The sequence below is a fragment of the Ranitomeya imitator genome, chromosome 2 (assembly GCF_032444005.1).
Source record: "Ranitomeya imitator isolate aRanImi1 chromosome 2, aRanImi1.pri, whole genome shotgun sequence".
Classification (NCBI taxonomy): Eukaryota; Metazoa; Chordata; class Amphibia; order Anura; family Dendrobatidae; genus Ranitomeya; species Ranitomeya imitator.
In genome coordinates this window covers 374,937,969-374,962,655 of record NC_091283.1, presented here as the reverse complement: position 1 = coordinate 374,962,655, position 24,687 = coordinate 374,937,969, and the positions used below count along the sequence as shown (strand labels likewise).

Here is a 24,687-nt window from a genome sequence, read left to right as displayed (position 1 = left end):
TCTCGCCGGTTGTTAGCTCCATGTCAAACAGCCAGAGTGTACCGATCCGACACACATCTAGGGGCCCTATGCTCGTTGCTGGCGTCGTTGCTTTTGATGTCAAACATGACAATACACGCCGACCTGGCGTCGAAATAAAGTTCTGGACTTCTAGCTCCGACCAGTGATGTCACAGCGGGATCCAGATCGCTGCTGCGTGTCAAACACAACGAGATCGCTATCCAGGACGCTGCAACGTCACGGATCGTTGTCGTTCTCTTTGCAAAGTTGCTGAGTGTGACGGTACCTTAATACTGAGAGGTCTTACAGTACAGTCGACTCTAGAGAAACTGTATACACAGCACAAGCGCATGCATTGCCTTCTGATGTCTGCTAAGCACTGTCCTTCCATCTTAACTGCAGCTGTTGCTATTACTCCAGCACTACTTCATAACAGCTAAGGCTTAGTCCATTAAGCTTCGCTTCCTTCCTCTTCTCAGAACTGATATGATTCTTCCCAACATGAGGGTTCATATACATTGACTGTGCTTGTCAAGTATGCGAGACATGCAGATGGTCAGCCTTTGTATTCTTTGATTGAAAACCTTGGTTCTGTATTTGATTTGGGTTGTATCTGCTCTCTTTTGGTGTTTAGGCTTGTGCTAACTTTTAATCTTGGGACTTATTGCATCCTGGAGTATATTAGAATTGTAACCTAGTATTAGTAAGCATGGCTATTTTTTTTCTGTGATGTTTTTAAGGCCGGGGTCACACTTAGCGTAGGGAAATACAGTCCGTTTTTTACAGGCGTAATATGCAGAAAAGTTCCTGAACAGTGATCTGTATTCAATGCGAGGATGCGATTTTTTTTTTTTTTTTTTTTTTTTTTTTTCCTCCATAAAATTATCTGTGTGTCATCTATAACTGCTCCCTGCTGATCTGCCTCCTGCCTGTCAGTGGAGGTTGGCACCCTACTGTTCAGCGGATATGGCGCCCCCACTATTTTTTCTGTTTGTTCTCTGTAAATACAATGGTAGAATTTCATCACTCGTTCAACAAACTACCAAGTTTATTATGTGAACAGGTTACTAGTATGCAACATGCAGATGGAGACAAGGCGGAAGTGACCAAATAAGTTATTTATTTTCCTAACATCGAAGCTACAGTGTTAATTATGGAAACAGGCAGTTGTTTGCATACAGTGTAACAAGTTGCAAAATATCTGGAGCAATGGAAATAACAGCAATTTATCAGTTTCAATATCTTATTCTTTATTCTATCTATCTCTCAGTGAACGGCGCATTAATGTCCTTCTGTTTTTAACTTTCACGGGCGGAACTTACAGTGATAGGCCCGTCACTGCAATAAGTCCTTCTTGCAGTTTCGATTGTTATACTGGCACTAACTGGAGTCATCGGTATTTCCCACTAGGCCTAAAGTCTTTAGTAGCCAGTCACGTAATACTCGATATGTGCTTCTCACATTGACCGGCCCCGGTCCCATCTGCTGCATGGCCCCGTTCAACAAACTGTCTACGCTGGAAGTAACTGCCTGTCTCACTCGTGCCTCTTGGTCACCACGGCACCGTACAATGATCAGATCTTGACCTTTGGTGCTTGATCTACAGTGACCGGACATTAGGTTTTATCCGGCGCAGTCTGGGCTTCAGGTCTTGACCCCGCTGGTCTCAGTCCCTAGCCCCTTCTCGGTCGCTCTGTATCTGCATTGCAACATTCACAAGTCTTTACTCTTTCTGGCGCCAACTGTCTTCCCGTTTTGTCACCTCGCTTTTTCATATTTGGCAATTGCGCCACAGCTATCACCTGACTCTGCGCTCTCTTCAACTTCATCCCCTTAGAAATGCTTCCTTCATCATCCAGTTGCACCTTACTCATTTTGCTCAGCAGACGGCGACATTTGGTCGCAAGTGCCGTAGATCTCTGAACCGCACCTTCAATGCCCCACACCCTTACAATTATACAGAAGAATAGCTAAATTTGTGAATGAGGGTAATAAAAATTTTTCAAGTTGCTGAACTGGTTGTTCCTTCGTACCCCAGTTCAACGCTTCAAACCGATATTTTTTCGGGTAGTCCAGACGCTGTCAGAATACATTTGACCATTTCAGTCAAGGTTCTTTTCTGTTCTTCGTTGTCTTTGCATTTCATTTGAAGTTCATAAATGACGATGTATCTTGAATAGTCATTTGTAAAAGGTCAAATATACATGTTTCCTTCAAATATAGGCAGTTTCGTGGGACCACACATATCACTGTGTATTAGGTGATCTCTAGGATGTTATGTTCTTGTAGCCTTGGATTTATTGCAGAATTCACATCCTAAAATATGTGAACAAGTCTACTATATTAGATGATTTGTCAGTTTCCACTTTTGCAGTTCCTTAACTCTTCAAACCTGGGGGAACTTTTGTTTTTTGCTTTTTTTTCCATTTATTTCAGCAGCCATAATGTTTTTATTTTTCCATTTACATAGCCATATGAGGGCTTGTATTTTTGCAGGATGAATTGTAGTTTTGAATGACCGTTTTCATTTTACCAAATAATGTACTGAAAAGCATGGAAAAATTCAAAGTGGGATGAAATGGTGAAAAAAAATACAATTTTGCCATTGTTTTTCAGGTTTTGTTTTTTTCGGTGTTAAATCTGCAGTACAAATCATCTGAAATCAAAATGATTGTCCACGTTGGTCCGATAACTGCAATACCAAACATGCATCTTTTTTTTTTTGTGTTTGTTTTTATTTGATTTATTTAAGTTTTTTTACAGTAAAAAAAAAATGTTTTTACTTTGTCGCCATTTTTGTAGACCCATAACATTTTTATTGGTTTGAGTAGCAGGGCTTAGTGAGGCAACAGCCAGTATACGGTTAATACTGGCGATCGCAAAACAGGGGTTGGTAAAAACCGACCCGGATCATGTTCTCTGGGGTCTCGTCTACTCCTGGCAGCCGAGATCTGCCAGCTGCGGGCCAGCAGATCTCGGCGGGCGCACTGCGCATGCGTCCGCCATTTTTATCCCGGAAGAATATGGCGGCGCCCATGAGGGGGAGCACGAGGAGTACCGGGGGGATCGGGGACCCTATTTCTCTGTCCTCTGATGTGCGATCACATTGGAAGACAGAGAAATTAAATGGCACACCTGACTTTTTTTTTTTTGTGGTCAGCGGTAAACTGTTAATATCGGCGACCGCCACCCGGCGGTCTGTAAAAACCGACTCGAATCATGTTCTCTGGGGTCTGCAGTTTTGTGCTGGTGGGGCGGCGTGGTCTGGAGTCATGGAGTTTGCATCTCGGCTTTGGGAAAATGGCCGCCGCGATCTCTAATGCGCACGCGCGGCATCCCGCGGCCATTTTCCTGAAGCCCCGTGCAGCAGAGCACTCGATCTGCGCACGCGCGGCCCCAGGAAGATGGCCGCCCCCACCGACGAAAGGGATGACAGCGCAGATCGCGCGCTGCTTGTTCACCACTACGCCACTACGCCACCAACGTAAAGCTGAGGAAGAACCAGCGATGTCACCACGCCCTCCCGACCTGAGCAGCCTGATTGACAGGCGAAAACGGCGACTTTGGTAAGTTATTTCTCAGCATACATGGGGAATCGGGGTACACTACATACACTATAGGAACACACAGCGCAGGCCCTATTTAACAGTATTTATAGCTCAATCTCAAAAAACGGGGTGACAGGTTCCCTTTAAATGCAACTCCACTGTCACTGTCTGTGAAGCTCTGCACAAGTTCATTACTTATCTGATATCTATTGACTGGCCTGGTCTTTAGAAATCCTGGTATCAGGTCTGTTTCAGACCTAATCTTTAGTGCATTAATCAGTGCACTTTGTGTGTCAGGTAAACTGTATAGCAGTATTGCTTCAACATGGCTGTCTTTTACAACCTCACCGACTGATGTCACTTACATGATCTCTTCCAGCCCTAGTCTTATGTGCTCCTGCATATCATTTTTTTGTGGGGATAATTTTGTGTAGTTACCTAAGCAGAGTTTCTTACTTGAAATCAGGAGATGCATATCGCAAAATTTTTTTTGTATTGGTTGGTTTAACAAGCCGCGCTCTTTATAAACCTGGGCCCTTAATCTGTTTTGCAGGTTCTCACTTTTAGCAGAATCATCAGCACTCACAGTGGGAAAACTAATTGTTTTATTTAGGATGTACAAAAACAGGTTATTCAATACAATCTTGAGGAGCTGTAAACATTGACACAATCCAACTGTTCACACTATATGTTCAACAATATTCCCCCAGTATAAACCTAAAAAAACCAAACACATCGGACCTATAAAATAATACTTATATTGCTAGATCAAAGCAGGTTGTGATTAAATAATTATAGGGTCCATGCTGAAAAATAGAGGTATCAGAGAAGATAAGTATACAAAAATGTGTTTATTAACATATTAAATATACGTAAACTTAGTCTAACTAAACATAATATATGGACAAAAAAAGTGTAAGGGAAGACAACAGCTAAAAGTAGCATACATAGATTGCAAAAAGAGGATGCTTAAAGATAACATCAAAAATCCAAGCACCCTTGCTCTAACCGCATACCAGCATGTACTGGGTGATCACGCTCAAGTTAGCGGTCCTAAAGTGCACACTGTCTAGGTTAAGACAGTCCCTAAGGGTTAAATCCTAAAAATAGTGGAAGGCAGGGAGCACAAAATAGGTTCCGGGTGTGAGGTTCTAAGGGGAGAAGTACTAGAAAACAGATATGTTTCTCCCCGTTTCATTTCATATGTATCACGGTATTGATTGTGAAGCTGTTTATTTCACTGTAATCCGGTCCTGGTTTTCTTTAGTGATCAGCCTGAAAGGACTGGTGCTTCCCTTCCACACATTCAATCCAGCTTTTGACTCCTGACTGATTCAGCTGTTATAATTAGGAACTGCTGGGATCTCAGTCTCTCATCTGCTGGTCTGGGAAGCTGACACATACCTGTGTGGAACTCGCTAGCCTGCTATTGCTCGTTGTGACTCCATAGCCACCTGCTTGGGCCAAAGCAGAGATCCCTGATGAGCTATATCTCCACAAATGGTTTTGAGAATGCGGGCACTTGTGGCTGTTGGACTGTGACTGCAGATAAAGTGCTCTGTGTATGTCCTGGCTGAAAGCTCCGGTGCTTTTGAAGAGCCAAGAGTCCAGTAATATGGAGGAACTAGTGAAACAGTTATTGCAGGAAAATGTGCAACAACAGCGGAGTAATACTTAAGGCCCCTTCACATTAAGCGACGCTGCAGCGATACCGACAACGATCCGGATCGCTGCAGCGTCGCTGTTTGGTCGCTGGAGAGCTGTCACACAGACCGCTCTCCAGCGACCAACTATGCCGGTAACCAGGGTAAACATCGGGTAACTAAGCGCAGGGCCGCGCTTAGTAACCCTATGTTTACCCTGGTTACCATGCTAAAAGTAAAAGAAAACAAACACTAGATACTTACCTACCGCTGTCTGTCCTCCAGCGCTGTGCTCTGCTTCTCTGCTCTCCTCCTGTACTGGCTGTGAGCCGGAAAGCAGAGCGGTGACGTCACCGCTCTGCTTTCCGGCTCACACAGCCAGTACAGGAGGAGTGCAGTACAGGAGGAGTGCAGAGCACAGCGCTGGAGGACAGACAGCGGTAGGTAAGTATCTAGTGTTTGTTTTTTTTTACTTTTAGCATGGTATCCAGGGTAAACATCGGGTTACTAAGCGCGGCCCTGCACTTAGTTACCTGATGTTTACCCTGGTTACCAGTGAAGACATCGCTGGATCGGTGTCACACACGCCGATCCAGCGATGTCAGCAGGAGTCCAGCGACGAAATAAAGTTCTGGACTTTATTCAGCGACCAACGATCTCCCAGCAGGGGCCTGATCGTTGGTCGCTGTCACACATAACGATTTCATTAACGATATCGTTGCTACGTCACAAATAGCAACGATATCGTTAACAATATCGTTATGTGTGAAGGTACCTTTACTTCCAGCAAGCCCTGGACCAGCAAAACCAGATTCAGCAAGAGCAGTTGAATGCAATAAAGCAGGCTTTGATTCGGCAGCCCCGAGATGAGAGGGATCATGCACAAAGTGTTGCTGGTGCACGGAAAGCCGTACAAAAAACCCTGCTTAAAATGACTGCTGACGATGATGTAGAAGCGTATCTCACCGTATTTGAACGTATTGCAGAACGTGAGCATTTACCGGTGGACATGTGGGCTGAAGTGGTTGCGCCATTTTTGAGCGGGGACCCACAAAAGGCCTATTACGATCTAAGTGGAGTGGATGCTATGGACTATACCAAATTAAAAGGTGAAATCCTGGCAAGGCTGGGAGTAAACACATATGTACGAGCACAGAGGGTACATTTATGGACTTTTGTGGAAGATCAGCCAGCCCGCTCACAAATGCATGATCTTATCCATCTAGTAAAAAAATGGCTGCAACCAGAGATTTTGACATCTACAGAGATGGTGGAACGTGTTGTTCTAGACAAGTACCTGCGGTCCTTGCCCCCTAAGATACAGAGATGGGTTGGACAAGGTGACCCATCTACAGCCGACCAGTTGGTGAATATGGTCGAACGCTACCATGCTTCCGAAAGCCTACTCCAAGGGACGTTATCACCTCGCTGGGCTCCCAAGAAATCGCCAGAAAATACTGCGAAACCTACGTCATCTTCAAAAGAAGAGAACGTTGCAATAAAGGGTAGCAGACCCACAAAGAACTATGGAGGCGGTACAGTCTCACAGCAATTCAGCAGACCCTATCAGGCGTCTCCGGCGAGGAAGCAAGGACCTATACAATGTTGGCGATGTCGCGGGCTTGGCCATGTAGCAGCTAACTGCCCAATGACTACAGAGCCAATGGACTGTAAACCTATGAGACGCCTTTCGTTATATGTACAGTCGGTCTGTGTTGCAGAGGTCCTCACAGGAAATGAACGACACGTGTGTTGCCTCGAGGTCGACGGCCATAGTGTGAATGCCGTCTTGGATTCCGGCAGTCAAGTAACTCTGGTACATGCCAGTTTGGTGGACCCTAGAGCCCTAACGAACTCAACCCTGGGCATTAGTTGCATCCATGGCGATATAGAAAACTACCCCACTGCCTGGGTCACCCTTGCCACGCCAGTAGGAACCAAAAGACATCAAGCAGCAGTCCTAAAGTCTATGGGACATGATGTAATATTGGGGAGAGACTTTCCCTTATTTTGGGACTTGTGGAGCCTTAAAAATGGCATGAGCACTCTAGTTGAGGAGGGTGCCGTGGGGCTAACCCCTGAGCTATTGCAGCAAGAGGGGGGGGCCATCTCAGAGGAAACTCCAGAATCTGTAGACTCACCTCTGGCTGTATATGCAGGCGACGCAAGTGAACTAGAGGAGGCTATAGAAATGCCAGGTCTTGAGGTGGCCCGTGGTAAGTTCGGGACCGCTCAACACCAGGACCCTACTCTGGCAAGGGCATGGGAAAATGTAAAGGTCTCTGAGGGAAGACCATTGTAGTCAGGGGCTCAAAATGAGTTCCCACATCTAGCTGTGCAACAGGGTATGCTGTATCACATAGACAAAGTGCGAGGGGTGGCGGTGGAGCAACTAGTGGTGCCCAAGTCCTTTCGCCAGGTAGTTTTGGAACTGGCACATAAACATCCCTTGGGGGGACACCTGGCCGGAGAAAAAACAAAACTCAGTATTCTGCAGCGTTTCTTTTGGCCGGGTCTAGGGGGGGACGTGACCCGGTATTGTCAGTCCTATCCTACGTGTCAATTGACCACACCTATGTCACATTTTAGAAGCCCCCTTGTGCGCTTACCAATAATAGAGGTGCCCTTCGAGAGGATAGCAATGGATATAGTGGGTCCATTAGTTAAATCTGCCAGGGGACATCAGTACATTTTGGTAGTACTAGATTATGCCACTCGTTACCCTGAAGCAGTGCCTCTGCGGAATGCCAATGCGAAAGCAATTTCAAAGGAGCTTGTTAATATGTTTTCTCGCATCGGCATTCAGAAAGAAATACTAACAGATCAGGGAACCCCCTTTATGTCTCGAATACTTAAGGACTTGTGTAAGCTACTAAAAATCTCCCACTTGCGTACTTCAGTATATCACCCTCAGACTGACGGGTTGGTGGAGCGATTTAATAAAACCCTGAAGGGAATGTTGAAAAGGGTAGTAGATAAGGACGGGAGGGATTGGGATGCTCTCCTACCATATCTCCTGTTCGCTATACGGGAAGTACCCCAATCCTCCACAGGCTTTTCGCCTTTTGAGTTAGTTTACGGGCGATGTCCTAGAGGCCTGTTAGATATTGCTAAAGAGACTTGGGAACAAGAGGTGACTCCTTATCGCAGTGTAATTGAACACATAATGCTTAAGCAAGATAGAATTGAGGCGGTCATGCCAATAGTTAAAGAATGTTTAGAACGTGCGCAACAGGCCCAAAGCACGGTATATAACCGAGCGGCTAAAACACGAGTCTTTCAACCTGGAGACAGGGTGTTAGTATTAGTACCTACTGTAGAAAATAAATTTCTTGCGAAGTGGCAGGGCCCATACGAGGTGTTGGAGAGAATAGGTGAAGTGAATTATAAGATATATCAACCAGACAAGAGGAAAACCGAACAAATCTACCACATAAACTTGCTTAAGGCCTGGCGGGATAGGGAGACTCTAATGACAAAAGCCACCCTTAATGATGGACCTCGTAGGGCACCCCCAGCTGTGGTAAATGACCCCCAGGTAGCATTGCCAGAGGTGGGTATTGCAGAGACACTATCCGAAAGTAAAAACGAGAGACCAAGGAATTTATACAGAAAAACGCAGAGGTTTTTTCAGAGCTTCCTGGCCATACTCAATTAAACATGACATTGTTACTGATCCACAGGCCCGTGTATGACTAAAACCATATCGAATTCCGGAGGCTCGGAGACAAGCCATTGCCCAGGAAGTCGAGAAAATGTTAGAACTTGGAATCATTGAAGAGTCCCGGAGTGATTGGGCTAGCCTAATCGTGCTGGTGCCCAAACCCGATGGGACAATTCGATTTTGTAATGATTTTCGGAAATTAAATGAGGTATCGAAATTTGATGCTTACCCGATGCCGAGAGTTGATGAACTTATAGAGAGACTGGGTTCGGCCAGGTACATATCCACTATCGATTTAACAAAAGGTTATTGGCAGATTCCCCTCACGGATTCAGCCAAAGAGAAAATGGCCTTTGTAACACCCCAGGGACTGTTCCAGTACCATGATATGCCATTTGGGTTACATGGTGCTGCAGCCACCTTCCAACGTCTAATGGATATTGTCCTAAAACCTCACGTCCAGTATGCGTCTGCGTACTTGGACGATATCATTGTCTTTAGTGATGACTGGGATACACATTTGTCAAAAGTACAAGCCGTCTTGGACTCAATAAAAGCTGCTGGGTTAACTGCCAATTCTAAGAAATGTACTTTGGGATTGGAAGAAGCTCGCTATCTGGGATATAGCATAGGGTGAGGAGTCATAAAGCCACAGACCAATAAGGTGGACGCTATTCAGAATTGGCCACGACCGGTCACCAAAAAGCAAGTCGGAGCCTTTTTGGGGATCGTTGGTTATTATAGGCAGTTCATCAAACATTTTGCCACCATCGCGGCCCCTCTCACAGATCTTACTAAGGGCTCGAAATCTATCACAATAAAGTGGAACACAGAAGCATAGAAGGCCTTTCAGTATTTAAAAACGGTCCTCTGTGACCAACCAGTGTTGGTTGCCCCTGACTTTAAACGGGAGTTTATTGTCCAGACGCCTCTGGTGTCGGCCTCGGTGCAGTGTTGTCACAGGAAGTGAATGGCGAGGAACACCCAGTGGTCTATCTAAGCAGAAAGCTTACTAGGGCAGAAAAGAATTATAGCGTGGTTGAGCAGGAAGCCCTGGCTATAAAATGGGCCCTGTTGTGAATTCTGTGGTCGAGCTCCCTCCAGTGGTCACAAGTGGTACTTCGGCTGATTCTGTCTATGGGCTTCCGTTGGTGGATGTGAGTGGTACTGCGGCTTCTGAGTTTCCTTCCTCAGGTGATGAGGTTAAGTCGTTAGGTGCTGCTCTATTTAACTCCACCTAGTGCTTTTATCCTGGCCTCCAGTCAATGTTCTAGTATTGGTCTTGCTTCCTCCTGGATCGTTCCTGTGGCCTGTCTGCTCAGCATAAGCTAAGTTCCGCTTGTGTTACTTTTGTTTGCTATATTTTCTGTCCAGCTTGCTATATTGGTTTTTCTTGCTTGCTGGAAGCTCTGAGACGCAGAGGGAGCACCTCCGTACCGTTAGTCGGTGCGGAGGGTCTTTTTGCCCCTCTGCGTGGTTGTTTGTAGGTTTTTGTGCTGACCGCAAAGCTATCTTTCCTATCCTCGGTCTATTCAGTAAGTCGGGCCTCACTTTGCTAAATCTATTTCATTTCTGTGTTTGTATTTTCATCTTAACTCACAGTCATTATATGTGGGGGGCTGCCTTTTCCTTTGGGGAATTTCTCTGAGGCAAGGTAGGCTTATTTTTCTATCTTCAGGGCTAGTTAGTTTCTCAGGCTGTGCCGAGTTGCATAGGGAGCGTTAGGCGCAATCCACGGCTACCTCTAGTGTAGTGTGATAGGATTAGGGATTGCGGTCAGCAGAGTTCCCACGTCTCAGAGCTCGTCCTATGTTTTTTGGTTATTGTCAGGTCACTTTGTGTGCTCTGAACTTCAAGGTCCATTGTGGTTCTGAATTACCTATTCATAACAGTACTGGAGGCCCAAAGTACTATGCTTCTCAATAGAGGGAAAAAAGAAGTTCTGAGGCCATTTTTTTTTCTCTGCACTGTGTTTTGCCTTTTTTTTCCCCTAGACATTTGGGTGGTTCAGGACACAGGTGTAGTGATGGACATTAAAGGTCTGTCTTCATGTGTGGATCATCTCACTGCAAGAGTACAAAATATTCAAGACTTTGTGGCTCAGAATTCTATGTTAGAACCAAGAATTCCTATTCCTGATTTGTTTTCTGGAGGTAGAGCTAAATTTCTGAGTTTCAAAAATAATTGCAAACTGTTTCTGGCGTTGAAACCTCGCTCCTCTGGTGACCCAGTTCAACAAGTTAAGATCATTATTTCTTTATTACGTGGCGACCCTCAAGACTGGGCATTTTCCCTTGCGCCAGGAGATCCTGCATTATGTAATATTGATGCGTTTTTTCTGGCGCTCGAATTACTGTACGATGAACCTAATTCAGTGGATCAGGCAGAGAAAAATTTGCTGGCTCTGTGTCAGGGTCAGGATGAGATAGAGATTTATTGTCAGAAGTTTAGAAAGTGGTCCGTGCTCACTCAATGGAATGAATGTGCGCTGGCAGCTATTTTCAGAAAGGGTCTCTCTGAAGCCCTTAAGGATGTCATGGTGGGATTTCCTATGCCTGCTGGTCTGAATGAGTCTATGTCTTTGGCCATTCAGATCAGTCGACGCTTGCATGAGCGTAAATCTGTGCACCATTTGGCGGTATTATCTGAGCATAAACCTGAGCCTATGCAGTGCGATAGGACCTTGACCAGAGCTGAAAGGCAAGAACACAGACGTCAGAATGGGCTGTGTTTCTACTGTGGTGATTCCACTCATGCTATCTCCGATTGTCCTAAGCGCACTAAGCGGTTCGCTAAGTCTGCCACCATTGGTACGGTACAGTCGAAATTTCTTTTGTCCGTTACTTTGATCTGCTCTTTGTCTTCCTATTCTGTCATGGCATTTGTGGATTCAGGCGCTGCCCTGAATTTGATGGACTTGGAGTTTGCTAGGCGCTGTGGGTTTGTCTTGGAGCCCTTGCAGTGTCTTATTCCATTGAGAGGAATTGATGCTACGCCTTTGGCCAAGAATAAGCCTCAGTATTGGACCCAGCTGACCATGTGCATGGCTCCTGCGCACCAGGAGGATATTCGCTTTCTGGTGTTGCATAATCTGCATGATGTGGTCGTGTTGGGGTTGCCATGGCTACAAGTCCATAACCCAGTATTAGATTGGAAATCAATGTCTGTGTCCGGCTGGGGTTGTCAGGGGGTACATGGTGATGTTCCATTTCTGTCTATCTCATCATCCACCCCTTCTGAGGTCCCAGAGTTCTTGTCTGACTACCAGGATGTATTCGATGAGCCCAAGTCCAATGCCCTACCTCCGCATAGGGATTGTGATTGTGCTATCGAGTTGATTCCTGGTAGTAAGTTTCCTAAGGGTCGACTGTTTAATTTATCTGTACCTGAGCACGCCGCTATGCGGAGTTACGTAAAAGAATCCTTGGAGAAGGGTCATATTCGCCCGTCGTCATCGCCATTGGGAGCAGGGTTCTTTTTTGTGGCCAAGAAGGATGGTTCGCTGAGACCTTGTATTGATTACCGCCTTCTAAATAAAATCACGGTCACATTTCAGTACCCCTTGCCGCTGCTATCTGATTTGTTTGCTCGGATTAAGGGGGCTAGTTGGTTCACCAAGACAGATCTTCGTGGTGCATATAATCTTGTGCGTATTAAACGGGGAGATGAATGGAAAACTGCATTTAATAAGCCCGAAGGCCATTTTGAGTACCTAGTTATGCCATTCGGACTTGCCAATGCTCCATCAGTACTTCAGTCCTTTATGCATGACATCTTCCGAGAGTACCTGGATAAATTCCTGATTGTATACTTGGATGATATTTTGGTCTTCTCGGATGATTGGGAGTCTCATGTGAAGCAGGTCAGAATGGTGTTCCAGGTCCTGCGTGCTAATTCTTTGTTTGTGAAGGGATCAAAGTGTCTCTTTGGTGTTCAGAAGGTTTCATTTTTGGGGTTCATTTTTTCCCCTTCTACTATCGAGATGGACCCTGTTAAGGTCCAGGCCATTTATAATTGGACTCAGCCGACATCTGTGAAGAGTCTGCAAAAGTTCCTGGGCTTTGCTAATTTTTATCGTCGCTTCATCTGTAATTTTTCTAGTATTGCTAAACCATTGACCGATTTGACCAAGAAGGGTGCTGATGTGGTCAATTGGTCTTCTGCTGCTGTGGAAGCTTTTCAAGAGTTAAAGCGTCGTTTTTCTTCTGCCCCTGTGTTGTGTCAACCAGATGTTTCGCTTCCGTTCCAGGTCGAGGTTGATGCTTCTGAAATTGGAGCGGGGGCTGTTTTGTCGCAAAGAGGTTCTGATTGCTCGGTGATGAAGCCATGCGCCTTCTTTTCCAGGAAGTTTTCGCCTGCTGAGCGAAATTATGATGTTGGCAATCGAGAGTTGCTGGCCATGAAGTGGGCATTCGAGGAGTGGCGTCATTGGCTTGAAGGAGCTAAGCATCGCGTGGTGGTCTTGATTGATCACAAGAACTTGACTTATCTCGAGTCTGCCAAACGGTTGAATCCTAGACAGGCTCGTTGGTCGCTGTTTTTCTCCCGTTTTGACTTTGTGGTTTCGTACCTTCCCGGCTCTAAAAATGTGAAGGCGGATGCCCTGTCTAGGAGTTTTGTGCCCGACTCTCCGGGTTTGCCTGAGCCGGCGGGTATTCTCAAAGAGGGAGTAATTGTGTCTGCCATCTCCCCTGATTTGCGGCGGGTGCTGCAAAAATTTCAGGCTAATAAACCTGATCGTTGCCCAGCGGAGAAACTGTTTGTCCCTGATAGGTGGACGAATAAAGTTATCTCTGAGGTTCATTGTTCGGTATTGGCTGGTCATCCTGGAATCTTTGGTACCAGAGATTTAGTGGCTAGATCCTTTTGGTGGCCGTCTCTGTCGCGGGATGTGCGTTCTTTTGTGCAGTCCTGTGGGATTTGTGCTCGGGCTAAGCCCTGCTGTTCTCGTGCCAGTGGGTTGCTTTTGCCCTTGCCGGTCCCGAAGAGGCCTTGGACACATATCTCTATGGATTTTATTTCGGATCTCCCTGTCTCTCAAAAAATGTCAGTCATTTTGGTAGTTTGTGATCGCTTCTCTAAGATGATCCATTTGGTACCCTTGTCTAAATTACTTTCCTCCTCTGATTTGGTGCCATTGTTCTTCCAGCATGTGGTTCGTTTACATGGCATTCCAGAGAACATCGTTTCTGACAGAGGTTCCCAGTTTGTTTCGAGGTTTTGGCGAGCCTTTTGTGGTAGGATGAGCATTGATTTGTCTTTTTCCTCGGCTTTCCATCCTCAGACAAATGGCCAGACTGAACGAACCAATCAGACCTTGGAAACATATCTGAGATGTTTTGTTTCTGCTGATCAGGATGATTGGGTGTCCTTTTTGCCGTTGGCTGAGTTCGCCCTTAATAATCGGGCCAGCTCGGCTACCTTGGTTTCGCTGTTTTTCTGCAATTCTGGGTTCCATCCTCGTTTCTCTTCAGGGCAGGTTGAGTCTTCGGACTGTCCTGGTGTAGATACTGTGGTGGACAGGTTGCAGCGGATTTGGACTCATGTAGTGGACAATTTGACCTTGTCCCAGGAGAAGGCTCAACGTTTCGCTAATCGCAGACGCTGTGTGGGTCCCCGACTTCGTGTTGGGGATTTGGTTTGGTTGTCATCTCGTTATATTCCTATGAAGGTTTCCTCTCCTAAGTTTAAGCCTCGTTTCATTGGTCCGTATAGGATTTCTGAGGTTCTTAATCCTGTGTCTTTTCGTTTGACCCTTCCAGATTCTTTTTCCATCCATAACGTATTCCATAGGTCATTGTTGCGGAGATACGTGGCACCTATGGTTCCATCTGTTGATCCTCCTGCCCCGGTTTTGGTGGAGGGGGAGTTGGAGTATATAGTGGAGAAGATTTTGGATTCTCGTGTTTCGAGACGGAAACTCCAGTATCTGGTTAAGTGGAAGGGTTATGGTCAGGAAGATAATTCCTGGGTCTTTGCCTCTGATGTCCATGCTGCCGATCTTGTTCGTGCCTTTCATATGGCTCATCCTGGTCGGCCTGGGGGCTCTGGTGAGGGTTCGGTGACCCCTCCTCAAGGGGGTGTACTGTTGTGAATTCTGTGGTCGAACTCCCTCCTGTGGTCACAAGTGGTACTTCGGCTGATTCTGTCTATGGGCTTCCGTTGGTGGATGTGAGTGGTACTGCGGCTTCTGAGTTTCCTTCCTCAGGTGATGAGGTTAGGTCGTTAGGTGCTGCTCTATTTAACTCCACCTAGTGCTTTTATCCTGGCCTCCAGTCAATGTTCTAGTATTGGTCTTGCTTCCTCCTGGATCGTTCCTGTGGCCTGTCTGCTCAGCATAAGCCAAGTTCCGCTTGTGTTACTTTTGTTTGCTATATTTTCTGTCCAGCTTGCTATATTGGTTTTTCTTGCTTGCTGGAAGCTCTGAGACGCAGAGAGAGCACCTCCGTACCGTTAGTCGGTGCGGAGGGTCTTTTTGCCCCTCTGCGTGGTTGTTTGTAGGTTTTTGTGTTGACCGCAAAGCTATCTTTCCTATCCTCGGTCTATTCAGTAAGTCGGGCCTCACTTTGCTAAATCTATTTCATCTCTGTGTTTGTATTTTCATCTTAACTCACAGTCATTATATGTGGGGGGCTGCCTTTTCCTTTGGGGAATTTCTCTGAGGCAAGGTAGGCTTATTTTTCTATCTTCAGGGCTAGTTAGTTTCTCAGGCTGTGCCGAGTTGCATAGGGAGCGTTAGGCGCAATCCACAGCTACCTCTAGTGTGGTGTGATAGGATTAGGGATTGCGGTCAGCAGAGTTCCCACGTCTCAGAGCTCGTCCTATGTTTTTTGGTTATTGTCAGGTCACTTTGTGTGCTCTGAACTTCAAGGTCCATTGTGGTTCTGAATTACCTATTCATAACAGGGCCCTATACACCTTACGCTATTATTTACTAGGTCGCCAATTTAGGCTAGTAACGGACCATTCACCCCTAACATGGATGTCCCGCGCAAAAGAGGGCAATGCGAGGGTGACACGCTGGTTCTTGGCATTACAACCTTTTAACTTTTCCGTTGAGCACAGGGCAGGCGCAGCGCACGGGAATGCAGATGCGTTGTCTAGGACACATTGCTTGGCAGCTCGTTGTGTCCGACCCCACGGGCTCGAACAGAGGAAGGGGGTATGTGAGGTTCTAAGGGGAGAAGTACTAGAAAACAGATATGTTTCTCCCCGTTTCATTTCATATGTATCACGGTATTGATTGTGAAGCTGTTTATTTCACTGTAATCCGGTCCTGGTTTTCTTTAGTGATCAGCCTGAAAGGACTGGTGCTTCCCTTCCACACATTCAATCCAGCTTTTGACTCCTGACTGATTCAGCTGTTATAATCAGGAACTGCTGGGATCTCAGTCTCTCATCTACTGGTCTGGGTAGCTGACACATACCTGTGTGGAACTCGCTAGCCTGCTTTTTTTCGTTGTGACTCCATAGCCACCTGCTTGGGCCAAAGCAGAGATCCCTGATGAGCTATATCTCCACACGGGTAACAAAGCTAAGCATAGGTGTCACTAAAATTAAATTAAGTTACCTTGCGACATGTTGGTGTGAAAGCCGGCGTGCAGTGAGCAAGGGGGAGCCTCGACGCGCGTTTCACCTGTCAATATTCCCCTAGTATCCATGCACTTGTTGCAATCATTCCAACATAATAACAGATAGACATAAATGGAGAGCTATTACTTGTCTTTTGTGAGCTTTATTAAAGTGGTTGTCCACTACTCGGACAACCTCTTCTCAATCCCTATATTTCCCTCAGTAAAATAATAACCCATTCTTACCTCCGGTGTGGGCACTGTTCCAACGGTGTTGGCACTTGCTGTCCTGAGGCTCATGTGACATAACAATGTCAGCGCTAGCTTTCCTTTCCTTTCCGACAAATGTAATTGATATCCTGAGGGAGTGAGAGAGCAGTCACACCTTTTACTCTTGGTGTCTGATTTGTGATAAGGAGGGGAGAGTAAAGGTACTGTCACATTTAGCGACGCTGCAGCGATCCAGACAACGATCCCGATCGCTGCAGCGTCGCTGTTTGGTCGCTGGAGAGCTGTCACACAGACAGCTCTCCAGCGACCAACGATGCCGGTCCCCTGGTAACCAGGGTAAACATCGGGTTACTAAGCGGAGGGCGGCGCTTAGTAACCCGATGTTTACCCTGGTTACCAGCGTAAACGTAAAAAAAAACAAACACTACATACTTACCTTCCGCTGTCTGTCCCCCGGCGCTGTGCTTCTCTGCACTGACTGTGAGCACCAGCCGGAAAGCACAGCGGTGACGTCACCGCTGTGCTCTGCTTTCCGGCTGGCCGACGCTCACAGTGCAGAGAAGCACAGCGCCGGAGGACAGACAGCGGAAGGTAAGTATGTAGTGTTTTTTTTTTTTTACGTTTACGCTGGTAACCAGGGTAAACATCGGGTTACTAAGCGCGGCCCTGCGCTTAGTAACCCGATGTTTACCCTGGTTACCAGTGAAGACATCGCTGAATCGGCGTCACACACGCCGATTCAGCGATGTCTGCAGGAGATCTAGCGACGAAATAAAGTTCGGGACTTTCTGCTCCGACCAACGATGGCACAGCAGGATCCTGATCGCTGCTGCCTGTCAAACTCAACGATATCGCTAGCCAGGATGCTGCAACGTCACGGTTCGCTAGCGATATCGTTGAGTGTGAAGGTACCTTAAAGGTAGAACTGATTGTCTGCAGGGAATGCATGAGATAACAATGTCACAAGTGCCCCAGGAAAGCCAATGCCAACACCACTGGAACAGTGCATGCACCAGAGGTGAGGATGTGTTATTTTACTTCGGGGAAACACAGGGATTGAGAAGGGGTGTCAGAGCAGTGAACAATTCCTTTTATGTGTTTTTCCATAAACAGGATTACACAGTAGTGAAGAATACTTCTAGTGAGCGCTGTCAGGCCCGTGTGTCTGAGGAATGGGGAAGACCCCTGAGCCCAATCACTGGGCCTCCACCTCATCGTATGATACATGAGGACATCAATGATCAGAAGATCCTAGAACTCACCTACAAGATGATTGAGCTGCTGACTGGAGAGGTGACACTGTTGGGAATGCTGGGACATTATACAGTAACGCTATGGAGGGATCGGGGTTATGATGGTATCATTGTATATGTCAGGTTCCTATAAGGTGTCAGGATGTCGCCGTCTATTTCTCTATGGAGGAGTGGGAGTATTTAGAAGGACACAAAGATCTGTACAAGGACATCATGATGGAGGTTCCCCAGCCCCTCACATTATCAGGTAATAGACAGGACTAAATACACACTTTTAGTGAAACAAAGCTTCTAGAATGCTACTTTTTAAAAAAATGCTATCTTGTTTTACACACTCATATCCTCCACCAACTCCAAACTGTGACACACTGCGGCATGTATTAAGATTTATTTAGACTGCATTTCTGCACTTCAACAGTGTTGATGACCTAAAGACCACAAGCACGTGCGAAGACCTGTGCACAATCAGCAGAAATCAAGCATATGTCCTGTTCTAATGAATAGGACATGTGCACAATACTTCCTGATTGTGAACGTCTTGGTAGGTGAGGAGTCTTAACTCCTTTAAAGCAGATAAGATATAATGAAAAGTTAAGTTTGTCTGTAAAAATGTATTTTATAAAGTGTATTTTAAGGGTTCATCTTAGCATATAATACATGGGATTTAACTATAAAATTTCATAATTATTGTTTGAAGGAAGTAGGAAGCATTGCCCATGTAAGACGAAAGTGAAAAACTGCTAGAGAACAGCCTGGTGGCCCAACATCATAATCTTTTGGCTTTATCCTTGAGAATATGATTGTGATGTGTTTTGTCACCAGCATGTCAAGATTATTATATACATTATATCAATATATGATAAGCACATTGATTTAGGCTACATTTCCCATTATTTAATGCAAATGATGATTTACCGACTTACCAGCTGAATTTAAAGATATTTGATCTATGTATTCTCAAGGGAGGCATTGTATCTAGCAGCTGTTAAATATCCACTCCCCACTCAAAACAGATATATACGGTACTTAGCCAAACTTGAGTGTTTGGGAGTATAGCTAGGGAGTCAATGGGTCAACACCTATACAAAACATAAGTGAATCATTATTTATGTAATAATTACATTTTCCTGCATGACTTGCAGCTGGTATATATTTTTTGTATAGGCATATTGTAAAATATTACTGCAATAATATATTATTCAGAAATGGAAAAAATACAATTTTGATTTATTCTTGGCAGACTATTACAGGATTTCAGAGGAACATGTGATGTATTCAGATTTTAAAGCAGATGACCATGGTATCATAGAAGATACATATGAAGAGCATGCCATTATTCCAGACATACCTACAGCCCTTCACAGTAAAGATCTGTCTACTGATCATTTGCAAGTGGTTGTTAAAGAAGAAATTAATCACAATGGAGAGACTCCATTTTCATATTCAGAATACGGGAAATGTTTTACATATGGTTCAGAACTTGTTGCACGTGAGAGGATTCACGCGGGGAATGAGAAATGTTCATGTTCAAAATATGAGAAATGTTTTAATTGTAAGTTAAATCTTAGTTCACATCAGAAAAGTCACACAGAGGAGAAGCCATATTCATGTTCAGAATGCGGGAAATGTTTTACAAAGAAATCAAATCTTGTTACACATCAGAGAATTCACACAAAGGAGAAGCCATTTTCATGTTTACAATGTGGGAAATGCTTTACCTACAAATCAGATCTCATTAGACATCAGAGAATACACACAGGGGAAGTGCCATTTGTATGTCCACAATGCGGGAATTTTTTTACAAAAAAATCAAGTCTTGTTAGACATCAGAAAAATCACACGGGGGAAAAACTATTTTCATGTTTAGAATGTGGGAAATGTTATAACCAGAAATCAGATCTCATAGCTCATCAGAGAACTCACACAGGAGAGAAGCCATTTTTATGTCCAGTATGTGGGAAATGTTTTTACAAAAAATCAAGCCTTGTTACACATCAGAGAATTCACATAGAGGAGGTGACATTATCAAATTCTGAATATGAAAAATGTTTTACTTATAGTTCAAAACTTAATTCACATGAGAAGATTCACACTGAAAAAACATTTTCAACACTTGCGAACCAATTTAACTGGAAATTAAATCTTGTTACACATCAGAACAGTCGCACAGAGGAGAAGCCTTATTCTTGTTCAGAATGTGGGATATGTTTTACTTATATGTCAGATCTCATTACACATAAACAATTTCACACAGGGGAAAAGCCATTTTCATGTTCAGAATGTGGGAAATGTTTTAACAAAAAATCAAGCTTTGTTAGACATCAGAGGAGTCACACAGGTGAGAAGCCATATTCATGTTTAGAATGTGGGAAACGTTGTAACCAGAAATCAGATCTAATTACACATCAAAGAATTCACACAGGGGAGAAGCCTTTTTTATGTTCAGAATGTGGGACTTCTTTCACCAAAAAGTCAAGTCTTGTTAGACATCAGAGAACTCACACAGGGGAAAAGCTATTTTCATGTTCAGATTGTGGGAAATGTTGTAACCAGAAATCAGATCTCATTGCACATCAGAGGACTCACACAGGGGAGAAGCCTTTTTTATGTTCAATATGCGGAAAAAGTTTTCACAAAAAATCCAGCCTTGTTACACATCAGCGAATTCACACCGGGGAGATGACGTTAAATATTCTGAATATGGGAAATGTGATATGACTAATATTAGTCTTGTTTACGTTAGAAAAGTCATAAAGACTTTCACTATTGCCCAGGCTACAAGAAGTATAGATTTCACAAAGAACCATTATTATAGGTGGGGCGGAAGGACTGGCAGCTTATTGGCACGTCTAACTAAGCCGTTCCACTCTAGACGCACAATTGTACAGGTGAGACACCCAGAGAACCATCAAGTGGTCACATCAGAAAGGGACAAACAACAGGCCTTCCTAAAATATTACACTGAACTATACAGAGAACGACCATATAGCTCACAGGACACGTGGGATCTTATATCCTCGACCGCACTTCCAAAAATAACGAGAGACCAAAGGGAGCAGTTGTCAGCTCCAATAACTACTGAGGAGGTGCGGTCGACGATTGAGTCCCTACACAATAACAAATCACCAGGACCTGATGGTCTAACTGCTGAGTATTACAAGATGCTGCAGCCAAATATCATCCCCACGATGGTGGACTTACTTAATACCATATACACACAGGGGGAACAAGTGGAAGGCTTTCATGAAGCCCACACAATTCTTCTACCCAAACCAAATAAAGACCCTCTTGAGGTAGGCTCATATCGTCCGATATCCCTACTAAATGTAGACTATAAAATACTCACTAAAATCCTGGCGGATCGCTTGCAAGAGTTTCTGCCAGATTTACTCATACCTTCACAACTGGGTTTTACAAGAGGCCGTCACTCTGCTCTGGGGGTTAGGACGGCTGTAGCCGCAACAGTTCTTGCTAAACAACAAAATTGTCCTCCCACACTGCTACTCAGCCTTGATGCTGAGAAGGCATTTGACTCAATATCATGGAGCTTTCTGAACACGGTTTTAAGGTACAGAGGCTTTGGCGACATCTTTCTTAGACTTTTATACATCATACAACATAACGCAACCACTAAATTATCCATAAATAATTTATTATCTCCTCCAATCACTTTGGAAAGGGGAGCAAGACAGGGATGCCCAATCTCACCGATACTTTTTAATTTGGCATTAGACCCACTATTAAGGTACCTGCAGGAGTGGCCAGGCCTTCAGGGATTACAATTTGGGAACACAGAAATTAAAATGATGGCTTTCGCAGATGATATTTTAATCTTTATGTCAAGACCTCGGGTCAATCTGGGCCCTTTGCTTTCAATAGTAGAGCAAAAGGGAGCACTAGTGGGTTTCTCAATAAATGTGACAAAATCTGAAGCTTTGATGCTCTCGGGACCCGCAAAACCTACGTGGGCTCAAAAGTACCCTATTCAGTGGAAAACCCAATCTATTACATATCTAGGTGTTCAAATTACTAGATCTCCAGTAGAACTACAGCGGACCAACCTGCAGGCATTTATCAGGTCATTGCAAGATGACTTGAATGCATGGAGCAGGTTCACCCTATCTTTTATAGGTCGGGCAAACCTAATAAAAATGATCTCTTTCCCGCGGTTGTTATACCTGTTTAATGTCCTGCCGTTCTATTTAAGACCTGTAGATGAACGCAACATCAATAGACTATTCCGCAATTTCATATGGCAGGGAAGGAGACCTAGAATTGGACTGTACATCCTCCAGCAGCCTAAGACTAATGGGGGAATCAATTTCCCAGATGTTAAATTATATAATCTGGCAGCCAATATGCGGATCCTTAGGGACTGGCTGAACGGTACATCCACGTATTCATCCACTACCGTAGAATCATCTCTGATAGGTAATGGGTCCCTGGTAAGCTTATTACATTCCCCTTATCCCTCATTATCATCAGACCACGAAAATAACCCCTTATTCATGTCAATGTGGAGGACGTGGGTGGTGGTGCGTAGGAGGCTACACTTGTCCAGTGGTGTTTCGCTTGCACAATCATTTTCCAATAATCCTAGTTTTCAGGATGGAAAGGCACACCCCATCTTCTCTAGATGGCAGAGAGGGGGTTTACAGTCCATTAGGGACATAGTTGACACACAGACAAGAACCGTCATTTCATTTGCTCAGGCATGCACTTTGTTCGACTATATACGCGCACACCCTTTTCACTACATGCAGCTGCAAAGCTACGCACATAGTGTCATACATGCTTTCAACGACAATGACTGGCAGGACGAGTTACTGAGCAAGTTAAATACATGCACTCAGAACAAGGGTCTGGTCTCGGGGTACTATACATTCCTTCGTCCTCTGATGCAGTATGATGCCGTAGGGGTGGGAATTACAAAATGGCAGGTGGATGATGTCTCCTTTACACCATCTTTTATCTTGCGGGCATTACAGAAAGCACTCAAATATATACCTTCTGTCTCTTATTGGGAAATGGCGTTACAGATCCTGCACAAAACCTATGTTTCACCAAAACGTAGTTATCTGATGGGGAGTCTGGCGAGCCCGGCCTGCTCTAGATGTGGGGAATTTGAAGCGGACCACTATCACTGCTTTTGGGCTTGTCCACAAATTCAATTGTTCTGGCAGCGTATACATACCTTCGTGTTGACGCACACCTCATATAACATCACACTTACTTCAGCCTGGGCTCTCTTTGGTCATATTACAGATAGTGATGTCCATATACCATATCATGGTAAAAAATTCCTTTTTATTATCTCAGCTGCAGCTCGTAAAACAGTTCTGCAAAACTGGTTGGCGCCTAAAGTGCCCACATTGCGACTTTTCCTAGAGAAACTTGCTTTTTTGTTTAGAATGGACTGGATAGAGGCTTCCCTCCAGAAAGAGAGAAGGACTCAGACATTCTTTGACACATGGGAACCATTTATAGCGATTCTTCCGGCTCACACTAAGCAAGGAATCAGAGATTGTTTTAAGATGACTACTTGGTTCCTGGAACAAACAATAGCAGGTCGTCCGCCTCTGTGAGGATGATTCGCGGATTGAGACATATAAACCTGAGGATGTAGGAGTGGAAGCCGTGTGCTCTTCCCCCTTCCCCCTTCCTTCATTTCCCTCATGTGTTCTTCTCCCCCTCCCCCCCCCCTTTTTTTTTTTTTTTTTTTTTATTTCTTTGTTATGTTTAGGCAAATTATTTTATTTACTTACTGATTGATACAAGAATGTGCAAATTGTATTCCCTTTTTTTTTTTTTTTTTTTTTTTTGTGTGTTTTATCTAAATTTTATATCTGTATTGTCAAAAAAGTTTAATAAAAGCATTATTGGAAAAAAAAAAAAGAAAAGTCATAAAGAAGATATAATTTTTATGTACAGCATTTAGGCTGGTTCAGACAAATGTGTGAAAAATTGTTCATTTTTCATCCATTAAAAAATGGACTATCACTCATATAATGTCCATAATCGTAATTCCCATTGCACCACTCCACAGGCTCTGTGCTTCCTTTGGGTAACTTTTTGTCGAGTTACCAGAAAATACAGAGACAAATAGTTTCCAAGGCACCAAAGAAATTATTCTATTCCTTTATTCATCCAAAATGCATCATAAAAGCAATGTTTTGGTCAGCAAGCAGCCTTTTTCAAACAAACAAGATGACCGATGAAGCTAACATTTATGCAGAACACAAAGCCATTTTATATGTGGGAACCATTGGGCCACTTCTTCATTCTCCTCCCGCAGGTCCCTGCCATGTTACCATGGAGACAGACATTTTTTGGAGGAACTGATGGGAGTCGCAGTAAACTCACACTCCAACTCTGGCAACAAATACACATATCTATGTAGAAAAAAACAAAAAGAATACCCATATTTGGTATTGCCGTGTGTGGAACGACCCTACCTATAAAAGTGACACACTAGTTAACCAATTTAGTGAAAAATGTAAAAAGATAAAATAAAAACCGTAGAAGAAAAAGTATACTTTTTCATCATACCACCAAACAAAAAGTGAACAAAACGCGATCAAAAAGTCTAATCGAAATAAAAATGGTGTAGCTGAAAACGCCATCTTGGAGGCTTTTTGCCAAGAAGAGTGGGCAGCTTTACCATCTGAGAAAATAAAGAACCTCATCCACAACTACCACAAAAGACATCAAGCTGTCATTGATGTTAGAGGGGGCAATACACGGTATTAAGAAATGGGGTATGTGAACTTTTGATCA

At 44.4% G+C, this 24,687-nt stretch overlaps 1 protein-coding gene across 1 annotated transcript in view; it reads left to right on the top strand.

The window, feature by feature from the left end:
- LOC138664008 (zinc finger protein 585A-like) overlaps nt 1-24,687 on the top strand; it is an 89,083-nt gene that overhangs the window by 6,269 nt on the left and 58,127 nt on the right. Inside the window, exons 4-6 of the mRNA XM_069750403.1 lie at nt 17,771-17,950; nt 18,034-18,157; nt 19,151-20,594. Coding sequence (XP_069606504.1) covers nt 17,771-17,950; nt 18,034-18,157; nt 19,151-20,594 — 1,748 coding nt within the window. The remainder of the gene's footprint in view (nt 1-17,770; nt 17,951-18,033; nt 18,158-19,150; nt 20,595-24,687) is intronic.